This window comes from Trypanosoma equiperdum, assembly GCF_001457755.1.
Source record: "Trypanosoma equiperdum strain OVI genome assembly, contig: ctg_1417, whole genome shotgun sequence".
Taxonomy (NCBI): Eukaryota; Euglenozoa; class Kinetoplastea; order Trypanosomatida; family Trypanosomatidae; genus Trypanosoma; species Trypanosoma equiperdum.
In genome coordinates this window covers 8,810-21,246 of record NW_027123413.1, presented here as the reverse complement: position 1 = coordinate 21,246, position 12,437 = coordinate 8,810, and the positions used below count along the sequence as shown (strand labels likewise).

General features: G+C 47.1%; 6 protein-coding genes across 6 annotated transcripts; all 6 read left to right on the top strand.

The window, feature by feature from the left end:
• Positions 1-100: 100 nt before the first annotated feature.
• TEOVI_000893900 (uncharacterized protein) lies at positions 101-1,288 on the top strand (the record flags this gene model as incomplete). The annotated part of the gene is made up of 1 exon (XM_067221355.1): positions 101-1,288. One exon carries the CDS (start codon positions 101-103, stop codon positions 1,286-1,288), a length of 1,188 nt encoding a protein of 395 aa, XP_067077456.1.
• A 457-nt stretch (positions 1,289-1,745) lies between these two features.
• On the top strand, positions 1,746-3,194 carry TEOVI_000893800 (mitochondrial DNA ligase homolog, LIG k-alpha; the record flags this gene model as incomplete). Its single annotated transcript, XM_067221354.1, has 1 exon — positions 1,746-3,194. One exon carries the CDS (start codon positions 1,746-1,748, stop codon positions 3,192-3,194), a length of 1,449 nt encoding a protein of 482 aa, XP_067077455.1.
• A 1,151-nt stretch (positions 3,195-4,345) lies between these two features.
• Positions 4,346-5,887, top strand: TEOVI_000893700 (mitochondrial DNA ligase homolog, LIG k-beta; the record flags this gene model as incomplete). The annotated part of the gene is made up of 1 exon (XM_067221353.1): positions 4,346-5,887. The coding sequence occupies one exon, from the start codon at positions 4,346-4,348 to the stop codon at positions 5,885-5,887; it is 1,542 nt and encodes a 513-aa protein (XP_067077454.1).
• A 788-nt stretch (positions 5,888-6,675) lies between these two features.
• TEOVI_000893600 (uncharacterized protein) lies at positions 6,676-8,067 on the top strand (the record flags this gene model as incomplete). Its single annotated transcript, XM_067221352.1, has 1 exon — positions 6,676-8,067. The coding sequence occupies one exon, from the start codon at positions 6,676-6,678 to the stop codon at positions 8,065-8,067; it is 1,392 nt and encodes a 463-aa protein (XP_067077453.1).
• Positions 8,068-8,646: 579 nt separating this feature from the next.
• TEOVI_000893500 (GTP-binding protein, putative) lies at positions 8,647-10,692 on the top strand (the record flags this gene model as incomplete). The annotated part of the gene is made up of 1 exon (XM_067221351.1): positions 8,647-10,692. One exon carries the CDS (start codon positions 8,647-8,649, stop codon positions 10,690-10,692), a length of 2,046 nt encoding a protein of 681 aa, XP_067077452.1.
• Positions 10,693-11,697: 1,005 nt separating this feature from the next.
• Positions 11,698-12,291, top strand: TEOVI_000893400 (prefoldin, putative; the record flags this gene model as incomplete). Its single annotated transcript, XM_067221350.1, has 1 exon — positions 11,698-12,291. The coding sequence occupies one exon, from the start codon at positions 11,698-11,700 to the stop codon at positions 12,289-12,291; it is 594 nt and encodes a 197-aa protein (XP_067077451.1).
• Between the last annotated feature and the right edge of the window lie 146 nt (positions 12,292-12,437).

Here is a 12,437-nt window from a genome sequence, read left to right as displayed (position 1 = left end):
TTTTTTTTTTTTGCTATTCCTCTTACCCGTGTGACAGGTATGGAAGCTGAATACTTGAAGGCTAAGCAACTTTTGTTGTACACGGACGCGCATATTAAGGATGAGTGGTTCGGCCGGTGCTTCCAGTATCTGGATGTCTTCGTTGGCTCAACTTCAGCGACTATCGTGGGATGTAGGACGACCACCACTATTGAATCATTGGTTAAACTTCTTCGTCTCTTTGAGATCGCGAAACACTCCGCAGATATTCACGGAAGGGCCCCTTGGTGTTGTGAATAACGAGCACAAGATGGTAAATTCACATACCTCCGCTGCTGCAGCTGCTGTGGCTTGTACTGTTCCACTACCGCAGGAGGTACGGCAAGTGATCGCTGAGTGTTTTGTGGATGGGGTTCGTGTGGCCCAACTAAAGAACCTCCTCACGTCACCAACAGGAATTTTAACGGATGCATCATCCATAAATATTTGTGAGGGAAATGACGGTGTTTTTTCAGAGGGCAAAAGGGATTTCTGTGGAACCACCGAGAAAAAGTGCCGTGACTGCCTTTCCACATCCCCCGGAAATGCCGCGCCGGGTGCCGACAACCACCAATGCGATTTCGACGAGGTTTTGTTCCTCTGGTGTGCTTCACACGAGACCCCGTGCCATGCGCAGCAACTGGAGGCGTGGCTTCGTGAAGCGGTTGGGCTTCTACACTTCTTCACACTTAGGCCTGGCTCCAAGACGGAGCAACTTCACATTATTCGACCACAAGAGTGCTTGGAGTACTCGTCGATACTCTGTGTACTTCTTCGTGCCCTGTGCGCAATGTTCTTACGGTCAGGATTGAATGCAACGAAAGGCTGCGTTGCAGGTCCCACCCTCTCCATTTCCTTTGAGGAGGAAGTGGGACTGCTGAGTTTGTGGCTCTTACATTCTATTCGTTGTCTTTCCGTTAGTTCTTTTACGGTATTATTGCAGTTGGTGCAAATGTTACTTGCGAGCGGCACGAAGACCCGCGCATGGCTTCTTGAAGTGCCTTCACTGCTTCGCTATGATGGGAGTGGCATGAAAGGTCATTTAAATGATGACCTCTCGCGAAAGGGGCCCGCACAGCTATGGGATATGTGGGAGAGGAGTCCAACGTGCCGAATTGCCCGTGATATCGTCCCCATCACTCCAAACCCGTCCTCTTCACCTTCCCTGCAGCAACTTTTCACGGATCCACACGCTTCAGTAGGTCCGAATGTTGTGCTCTCCCTAAACGAGGAGCTCAGCCAAATAGCAACTTCGTCAATGGGAGGATGATTATTTATACCAATGTCGTCTAACGCCTTCCCTTCCTTTCTGTTTGAATCAAAATGTAGTATGAGCGACTATCGAGGCGCAACTTACCGAGCCGCACTGCACCAAGGCACCTTATTTATTTATTTTTGCTTTCCTCTTCGCCATCCTTTTCTCTCGGCTTGCATAACCAACTCCCGTGTTGGGGTTCAATAATGTGGATATTCTCATTTCCAGGGAAAGGTAGGCTTCTACCAGGGTCTTATAAGACCACTTACTTATCCAACTGAGCGGAATCTGCTGGATATATCGACGAGCGCCGTATACATCTAAGGACCGGAAAGTAAAGAAAGACAATTGAATCGAATAGCTGTTATAACAGCAACGCAGGGGGACTAAGCGACAGCACATCTCATAGCTTCAAAGACAGAGGCACTGTACAAGCGCGTACATTTATACATTAATATATGGATAGTGAATAATGCGGTTTAGTCGCCCATGTTTGTCGTCACTCTTCGCCACCACGGTGCCCTTCCTCTCCCGCTCCTCCCGCAGCGCATCATTGGCGAAAAACTTGGCACAGTTTCACCCCACCATTGCGCAAACGTGGATCACAGCTGCCTGCAATAAGTTACTGCAACCCCAACATGTGTTGCCTTCTAGCCGTAAACTAGCGTGGTGGCGCTGTCCTTATTGTGAGCATCAACACCCGAAACGTATTGACCTCCACGTGGCTGCCGGTGGTGCCTGCCCGAAGTGTTCCCGCATGCCAACATTGACGTGTTCAAGAAAAAGAAGCGCCAGTAGTTCCAGAACGTCAGACAACACATTAGCAGCAACAGTTAAACACCGTTGTAGACCCGATAATTCTCTCGCAATACTCGATGCACCGAATGCTAGTAGGGTAAAGAATAGTATTGCCGATAACGGATACCTGCGTGTATCGGAAACACGAAACCTTCTTCCAATGCTGGCGCGCAATTATGATAAAGAGGTTAAAAGGATATCAAATGATGAACAGCTTTTTGTCTCCCCCAAACTCGACGGCGTACGTTGTGTCGTTGCGTGGAATTTGAGAGATAGGTGCTTGAGTTTCTTTAGCCGTTCCGGGATGTTATTTGATTGTTGTGATCACATTGAACCGCAGCTGCGACCTCTATTCGAAAAGGACAATATGTTAGTGTTAGATGGTGAATTGTACAATCATGATGCAAGTGACTTTGAACAGCTGACATCAGCCATACGAACAACGAGGCAACACCGCACAGCGGGAATTGAGAAGGTGCAGCAGCAGTTGCAATATCATGTATTCGATCTTCTTTACGCAAAAGAATTTCCTCACATGACGGTAGTGCCCTTTGGACAGCGCTACAAACATCTTTGTGACTTGATGCAAAAGATCAACTCCGGAAAGGGACAGGGCCGCAGAAAAGTAGTCAAATTAGTTCCCGTCATGTCGGCAAAAAAATCGGATATAGACCGTCTGCTGAGACTCAATGTTGATCGAGGGTATGAAGGTATCATGATTCGCCGTAATGGTATTGAGGACAATAAATGCATTACTTCTGTTTCGAGTAGTGGTGGCGCCTCAGCTGCAGTGCCTGGTTACGCATATGGGGCCCGCTCGCCCAACTTGCTGAAGTACAAACTTATGCAAGACAGCGAATATATTATTGTTGACGGCGTGGAAGGGAAGGGAAAGTGGCGCGGTTGCTTGGGTGCATTCGTCTGTCAAACACGTGCCGGTCACCGCTTCACCGTAGCGCCAGCGACGACAGAAGAGAGGAAACGTGAGATGTGGCATCGACTGAATGTGTACAAGGGGAAAATGCTCACTGTGCAGTATCAAGAGCTTTCAACAAATGGTGTCCCACGGTTTCCTATTGGGAAGTGCGTACGAGGCACAAAGACTGGTAGTGATTGGGTTTAACAGCAGTATGTTGTTTCATACATTCACTTAATGGGTGTTTCTTGGTGTACACGTGCATTCGTGACTACTCAATGATATGTTGCAGATGGTGGCTAAATGATTTTGATGATTAAATTTTGTACCATTTCTAAAACCCACTTGCGTGAACACGCGTGGATGTTCACGTGCCTGTGTGTATTCGTAGCTGCGTAACTATTACGTCCAGCTTGTATGATCTCGTTTTTCTTCCTCTTTTCTTTTACTACAAAAATTAAATCCGGCGCCGTATTCCGTGGCCACTTTCTCACTGATTGTTTCTATGATCTCATTCCCCTGCAGTCATTTCCACATGTTTTTGTCTCACGAGTGAAAGTTGTTTGGCCACACTCTTCATATGTTTTTCTTTTCTTCACAAATGGCAACAGGAGTTGTGTAGCATAATTTAAAAAACAAACGGAGAAGGGACGACAACAGAGGGAATGACAGCTAAAGGGAAAAATTTAGCGTATGCAATTATTAATTGGTATTTTGAGAGCCGAGATTATTGGGAAGAGAAGTTTACACGGTGGACCAAACTATATGTGTTGACTTTTGAAGGCATTGTGGTTGTGCACCGCAATTCGTTTCACTAAGGTTTTTCATATATGTTTGTTGTGTGACTGTGTGCGGAAGTGGTAGAGAAATTATTGAGTGCTCGGCACGTTACTTTTTCTAACAGTCCGAAGCAACTGTTTCTCTTTTTCTTTTTTATCATTATTATTAAGTTATGTTATATTTGTACCACTTTTTATTATTTGTACCTTCCTGCTCATCTTTTTTTTCCTACCAACGGAGAAAAAGAAATTTTCTTCCGAGGGGGCTTTACTGCCAAAGTGCGTAGGTCAATACAACAACGAAATCAACTGAAATGACTAGTTGCATGCGGGTGTAAACACGGAGTATATTTCAAATATATCATTTCTTGCTTTCCTTCTTTCTTCTTTCCCCTTTCCCCTTCTCATTTCTATAACAATAATAATAATTATTTTCTTCTGAAGCGCATAACCCCGCAAAGCAACGGGGGCGTTTATAGATATACGTGACGGATTGCGTGGTGGTTGGGGGAGTGAAGGGTGTTTAAACACCTTTTCGAAATCCCTCCTCCCTTTTTTGTCACCTCATCGCCTTTAGACATGTGGCGGATTTCTAATTTATGGCGGCGTCCGCAGCTCACAACTCTTCCGAAGGATCCTTCGCTTTTTTTTGGTGTTGGGAGGCCGCGTACACCAGAGCAGGTGGAGCGGTATCACGCAATGAAAAATACCACCATTGAAAGTGCTTTTCCCCATCTTGCAGCCTGTTGGGTGGGTCCATCGTGGGGAACCGTCATGTTAACTCCACATCACGTGGCCCCGACATGTGTAAAGTCGGCGGTGTGGCGTTGCAGCCAGTGCCTTCAGGAGTTTGAGATGAGTATTGCGAGATTTATTGACCAGCATGGGACGTGTCCATTGTGCGGAAAAGAGCAGCGGCGGATCAGTTCAACTAGAAATGAAGGTCCGGAAAGAATTAATGGCAAGATGAGCGAGGGAGATAACACAGATGTGGGGATAACAACTTCACCAACGGATGCTACAAATGAGGAGGATCTGGAGCTGGAGGATGTGAACAGTTTGAGAGCACCACGAATGACTCACACAAATTATAAAAGTGTTCTGCACAGCAACCCCGAGTGGGAGGGACGTAACATTCTTCCCATGCTTGCACAAAGATGGGAGCTAGTTGCTGAGGAACTACTTCATCCGGCTGACACGGAGGAGCAGGAATCACTTCTGGTTTCACCAAAGATAGATGGAATTCGCTGTTTAATTGGTTACAATAAATCCCAAAAGAAATTGCAGTTTTTTTCGCGGAGTGGGATTCTTCTTGAGTGTTGCCATGGTTTGGTGCCACACGCTATGCCGCTGTTCAAGGCAGATCCATCTTTGTTGTTAGATGGGGAGCTGTTTGCTCCACACTGCGGTTTCGAGAGGCTTAGTGGGCTTGTGCGCCGTTTGGAAAAGTTTACGACACAAACAACGCGGAGGAAACAGGCGAAACTCCTAGAATATTTTGCATTTGACATCATGGCTTCAGATCAGCTCTCATCGCCGGACGCCCCTTTTAGCGAACGCTACCGTTTACTGAAGGAACTCATACCTCACAGTGGCGCAGATCGTGTTTTTGATACGATGAAACCAAACGGAAGGCGAAACCATCAGCTTGAAAAGGAGGAATTGTCGAGCAGGAAAAAGATACCAAAACTCTACCACGTCCCCGCCACACTTGTGAGTCCAGATGAGGTGGAGAGTGTATTGGAGAAGGCGTGTTCGCAAGGTTATGAAGGGGTAATCATTCGTAGACCAAAGTTTCCTTACGAACATGGCAAACGAAGTCTCGGTCTTCTTAAGTATAAGTACATGCATGATGCGGAGTACCGCATTGTCGACTTTCTTCCGGGCAATGGCAAGTTTGAGGGTGGTCTCGGCGCGTTTGTGTGTGAAACATCAACTGGGATTCGCTTCAATGCAACACCAAAGACTACAACGAAGCGGCGGTTGGAACTATGGGCCGAAAGAGACCGTCTACTAGGTAAGTATTTAACAGTTCAGTATCAGGAACTTTCGTCACAGGATGTGCCGCGGTTTCCGATAGCCAAATGCGTTCGGGGTGAGTCCGAAAAGGACTGGCTCTAAACCACATGAGATGCGAAATCGGTGCGATGGCTGCCATCTCTTGATGGAGAAGAGGGAAAAGGAAATAATACATTACGTACTGTTCCGTTTGGGGGCGGTTCCTCATGGGAAAATCCACATATCCGTCTTTACGTACGCTCTTGTTTAAGCACGCACAGCCGATTGCATATTCCCTCGAGGAGAGAGGGTAACAAGAGCAAAATCGTTAAGTACTCGAGGAGGCTTCCAGTAATTGTCATCCTCAACAACCAGGGCGATAGTCGAAGTCACTTCGGCTTAGCAGAATTAACCCGCACCGGATTCCTCCGATCGGTTGCAGTAACCGCCGTCATTTGTGTCGACTCTACTCAGCGTTCTCTTAGTTTCGTTCCCTCCTGATTTACCCGCACCAAAGCGAACAACTGCCGCAGTTGTCTTTACAGCAGCGACCGTTATAGCGTACCCAACCGCATTTGTCGTGACTTGTTCGCTCAATCTTTAGCTTCTTTTACGCTTTCGTCGTGTTGACGATTGTGTTCAGTATCTCATTGACCATGAATATGATGAGCGGCAACAAGAAAAGGGTGGACGATGGGGGGGGGGAAATGATGTCGGTGGTTTCTACTTTTGTATATGTTGACTCGTTTGTAGTGTGATTACTCGTACCTTCCCCTCATTTTTCATTGATCCTGTGACATTTCCAGTCAACACGCGTTCTCCCTCTCTCGTAGCTGGCGAATTGGCTTACTTTCGAACATTGTTATTCATATGTATTTTTTCTTAAATGCCTTATAGTGGGTGAAGCTTATATGTTGTCTGCTCCACGACGCCGTCACTTGGTAGCAGGTGTTAGGCTTTCTGCCCTCGGCGGCGCTTGCGGCTCGCATTGTTCTGGCACATACTCGTATAGGTTTATCAGATGCTCCATATCAGGCAGTCGCTGCGCACAGATTATGGGAAGAAATCCCATTTGTGTTTCGTCCCGGAGCATTGCGTACAAAACTGACGCTTCTTCTTTTGAGAGGGAAGTTATTCAGTCCCAACAGGCTATTTGCCTTGTATACTACAGGCCAGATAGCAGTGGCTGCAACGCTTATTTGGCTCACACGGAGCGTCTGGTTGATCGACTGAACGAGCAGGCATGTGGGGGTAAGAATGGAGAGGGTACAGAAGCATCAATGCAGCGGGCATGGTTGAAACTTTGCACAATTAACGCCGACGAGAACCGGAACCTCGCGTCCGCTTTTTCTGTTGAGCGTGCCAAGTTGCCCATTACGTACTTCATTATGCAGGGCACAATAATTGACAAGGTCACTGGCCAGGTGACTGAGACTCGACTCGAAGGCATCTTGCGCAAGTTTTTGGACCATTATCAACAGCAGTTGAACGTTGACTTGATGGGAGGTTCCCCTAACAAACAAAACCCTTTACCGGCTGCGGCAGGCGCAGACCTTCTTCACGGTGCTTCTACTCAATACCTTCAGAACCAAATTATGGCGGCGCTTCTCGGTACCGAGTGCATTCGACTTCCGGAGGAAAGCGAGAAACTGGACGGTCTACGCAAAACCATTCAACAAGCCAAGAAAAAGGCCTTCGATGAGCTGCAGGAGCTTCGCAGGGAACTTGGCGTGGATGTGCGGCGACTTGGAGAAGCTGAAATGATGGAGCGGTATTACAAATCTTCACAATATAGCGCTACTGCGGTATTATCGGGGCTGGAGGCATTGTTTTTGGCGCGTGTTCACGCAACGATTGGCAACATATCGGCAGAAAATGTCCTCTTCGCAGTAAAGGCTATTCAGCGAGACTTTGAACCTGCATTGGGTGACAACACTGTTAAGCGGCTCATATCGTTGTGTGAGGCGTTGGTTCTTCGTGCTGAGCTGCACTTGGAGCGGAAATTGGAAAGTGAAAGCGGTGGCGAGGCGCATGTTGCAAAGCTTCTTCGTTGGATTGACGAATTGGTAGACGCCCGCTTAGTACCGGAGCGGTATCCCAGTTCAGAAGTTGAGGAAATGTTTAACCTACTGAAGTTATACATTCCACAGGCACGGCGGGCACAGGGTTCGAATAAAGAGGAATGCCTCAGTGCCAAGCGTGTCCGTCAGGTTAAAACATGTCTACTGGGTGTGTTGCAACTGTTTCACGATGATCCAAAAAGTCAAGAGGCCCGGTTGCGCCTCTCCTCTCTTCTGTACTGAAGTATTACAGCGAGTACATGGCTGGTGTTTTGTTGTGCTTCTTCGCTAAGCAGCAAAAGCGTTACTTGTTCGTTGGCAAGTGTGAGCTGAAACACGTTGCTAATTATTGTCCCCACTGCTGAGAGAGGACGTAGCAACGGTTGTTTGGGCGTCTCTTATTAACACTTCCTGTTCCGTTGAATGTTGTTTGTTTGCTGCCGTGACTGTAATGGTCGGAGGGTGTTTCTGTGTAACTTAACGATGGAGCGGGCGGAAGGGCGGGCACCACATGACACGAAGCATTTCTTTTTCTTTGGGAAGGGGAAAGGGAATTGTACAGCTATTTTAAAGTTTTTTCTCCGCTAATTTTGACTTCGTGTCAACACACTTTCTCTTCTTGCTCTATTATTTGCATGTATGTTGCTTAGGGGAACCGTTCTTTTTTTTTTTTCACGACAGTGAAGGGGAGACAATCTGAGTCGTTTGTTACTGAAGTAAGGCGCAGGAGTAAACATAAGGTGAAGGAAAGAAGGTGGAGCGAAGAAGTAATAACTCGTAACGGCAGCAGGAACACAGGAAATAGCTTACACCAAGTCGAAGATGGCACCATTTAGCGGGAAACAAAAGAAGAAGCAGCTGCAAGAGAAACGCCAGCGGAAGAAGGAACAACAAAATACGGAGAGTGAAAGCAAAAAACGTGATGAACATGGTGCAACTGAAGAGTGTAATACACAAAAATATCGTCAGGAGGGCTCGAGTGGTGCTGAACACAACAGTGACAGCCAACATGAGAAAGAGGAGTACAAATACGGTGCGGATCGCGTTGGCATACGCAGTGTGTTTCTTAAGGAAACTGCAGAGGAGGTTGCGGAGCGGAAGAAACTCTCCTACGAGCGTTTGGCCAACCGCCATTTTATGGGACCGGAGGGAATACCTTTCGGTACGTGGTTTAATATGCCGGGTCCAACCAAAGCCGCTGTTATCCCCCTTTCTGTTGAAATCCCAACACGTGGCTGGTCGGTGGACCGAGTGCCTATGTCTAAACCCAACGCGAGCGACTCAATGAGTGATTGTAACAACAGTAGCAACACAGATGACGTTGTGGATGAAGTAGGTGATGTCCTTCGCGACGGCCCACATGTGGACGCTCGTGAACAGGCTCGCTTCAAGGAATATGTTCGGGCTCTGGACAATTATTCGCTCCCTGGAGAAATGCAGAAGCTACAGGTGAGTTCCTATGAGCGCAATATCGATGTTTGGAGGCAACTATGGCGCACGGTTGAGCTGAGCGATGTTGTTATCATTGTTACCGATGCTCGCTATCCCGTTGTGCACCTACCGCTCTCACTTCTGCATTACATTGTCCGGGAGTGCAGGAAGGCTTGTGTCGTTGTACTCAACAAAGCTGACCTCGTGCCCCCTCAAACACTAAATAAATGGAGTGAATTCCTCCAATCATACTTTCTGACCATGGGTGTTGTAGCAGCGAGCGACGAAGAAGCGACAGACACGGGTATCGTTCGTGAGATTCCTCTTGTCCCTTTTACGGCCCTTCCATCGGAGGAAACCGCAATTGGAACCGACACGGCATGTGACGCAATGAAGCGGCGAAAGAAGAAAAACCGACGTAATAAGTTGTACGAGCAACTACGGACGGGGAAGCTTCAAGTTTGCACAGATGATAGCAGTGACGACGGTGAAGAAGACGATGGCGATGACCTTGAAAAGGAGATTAGCAGGTTGGTTCCGGCTGCTGTGGCTAAGGGTATTGTGAAGGGTGGTGACGATGAGTCGTATGCGGAGACAGACAACTTTAGAGGCATGCGAAAGGCGGAGCGGGAGCTTCAACATGACAGACGAGATCACAAAGAGCTGCAAATTGTGTCAAACATGATTTCTTCGCTACTGCAACAATGCCGTGACATCGGCCTTTCGCGGCGACGTGCGGGAAGTGGAAATACAAGTGTTACTGTTCACAAATGTGACAGGGAAAGGGGCAACGAAGAGGATGAGGAGGACGAATACATACGGATTGGTTTTGTCGGACATCCAAATGTTGGAAAGTCAAGTCTGCTCAACTGCATTCGCGGAACGAAGGTGGTTTCAGTGTCATCTACAGCAGGTCACACCAAACACCTGCAAACGATCCCTATTCCATCGGAAAATGTAGTGCTTATTGACTCTCCAGGTCTCGCCTTTCCCGTCTTTGGTCTCCCACGTCCCTTACAGGCCGTTTTTGGTACGCACCAAATAGCTCAAACCCGTGACCCTCAAAGCGGCGTGGCGTATTTGGCAACTCATCTGCACCTCGAACGTTTATACGGTTTATCCAGAAGCGATTATTACGATGATGATGATGATGAGAAAAGCAGTAGGAGACACGGTCCATGCGGTGCACCAAATGCGTGGTCCCCCTATGAGTTGTGTGAGAGTTACGCACGAAAAAAGGGTTACTTCGTGAAGCGTGGAAAAGGAACGCTTGATGTTCATCGTGGGGCGATTGAGTTGTTGCAAGAGGCATATGAAGGTCGCTTGGTTTTGTTTCTTTCACCACCTGAATTGTCGTGGCTACAGAGTAGTGAGTTTAACAATGAGGTCCGTCCGTATCTGCTACTTCGAGTAATGCCATTGGCCAGTTCAGTGTAACAAATGGCAATGACAGCGCATGAGGCTTGAAAGCAAAATAGGAAGATTCGTGTGCCCGAAGGAGCTCATCGTCTTTTTTTTTTTAAAGCCGCGTTCTCTGTCAGAAGCGATTTGTATTACAAGCAGGCGTGCCGTCAAGCACTCGGGATGTCATTTGGTTGTATTGGCTGTGATATCTCAATACGCCTGAAAGTTGTGATTGTGTGCTTGTACTTACTACAGATGGGGAAAACACGCATTTGCATTAGACTTTCAAATGCCTCACCCCATTCTCACGTTTTCATCCCTTGCAGAAGCGATCCTAATCAAATTGACGACAGAATAAAGCGTACGCGTATAAGGTTAAAACACTATCAGTGATTGTGAAACACCGAAAGGTGAAGGAAGAAATGTAATAGACCACGGGAGAAACTTTTTGTCATCCGTGCTTTCGGCTACATGCAAATACACACATAAATATTTGTATATAATGGTTTATACTTGTGGAAGGGATAAAAGGAAATAGCAGGAGTTGGGGTTCCGGAATGGTTATCGTTCACCACTTGTGGAGGTTGTGTTATCACGTTGATTGTTTTTCCAGGCATGAAGAGGTGTATATTCTCGTTTGGAACCGAAATATACAAGTGCTGTCTTTCCTTACGTGGCATTGATGGAAATGCATGCCCAACCATATCTCGCATTTTGACGTACCAAGTGAGAGATAACTTTATGGGGGGGGGGGGCGGCGAGTGAAGTGAGGCAGCTGTCGGCAGGAAAAAAAAAAAGAAAACTCAAAATGGAGGCGCGTGTGTGTGCTTGTGAATAGCGCTGGCGGGAGCGGAGGGACAAAAATTGTCGCGAATACGAATACATATATGCCTGTTTCTGTACCTGTGGGTAAGTGGAACGTAATAGTTAAAACCAAGGTTTCTCTTAATAGTGAACAGGCACCCATGCTGTTAGTATTCTCCTTCATTCTCTCATTCGCGTTTCTTAAGGTAATACGGGTCAACAAACAAGAAGGTAATGGAAAAGTACGAATTTCCCGAGGACTACGTGAATCCACGTAATATCCCGCGCATTGCGTACATACCGGACGTTGCTGCTTACGTCAGCAATGGCGGTGGCGCTGACACGGTCATCAGTAACTTACTGATGGAGTCTTCAAAATACGAGCACATGGAAAAGCGCCTTGTGAGCAGCCTTGCCAATCTTGATTACAAAATACCGACTATTAAGAAAACCCTAAACTCACTGGAGTTTCTGCAGAAGCAGCTAGAGGAGGCAGAGCAACAGGAGGAAGACGGGAAAAGGGCCGGTATTCGCTCTTATTACTGTCTTACGGATTCTGTCTTCGGTGAAGCCATTGTAAGGCCACAGAAGACTGTTCATTTGTGGATGGGTGCCAAAGTGATGGTTGAGTACACCTTCGAAGAAGCATCAGCGTTACTTAAGAAGAACCTCAGCAACGCGGAGGTCAATATGCGTAATACCAAAGAGGACCTTGCGTGGCTGCAGGAACAAATAACCAACCTGCAGATCAATATTTCACGGGTGTACAACTACGACCTGAAGAACAAACGGGCGAAAGATAACAAGAAGGAAACCTCAGAGAAATAATGTGAGTGGCGTTGTGGTGAGGATTGTGACGAGAGGGGACGCTTTAAAACAAGGTGAGGGACACAAAGTTTTGGGTTTTCTCACTGTGGCCAAATGCAGGTTAAATGAAAGAGGTAACTGTAAGTGAGAAGAGTGGAGGGAATATA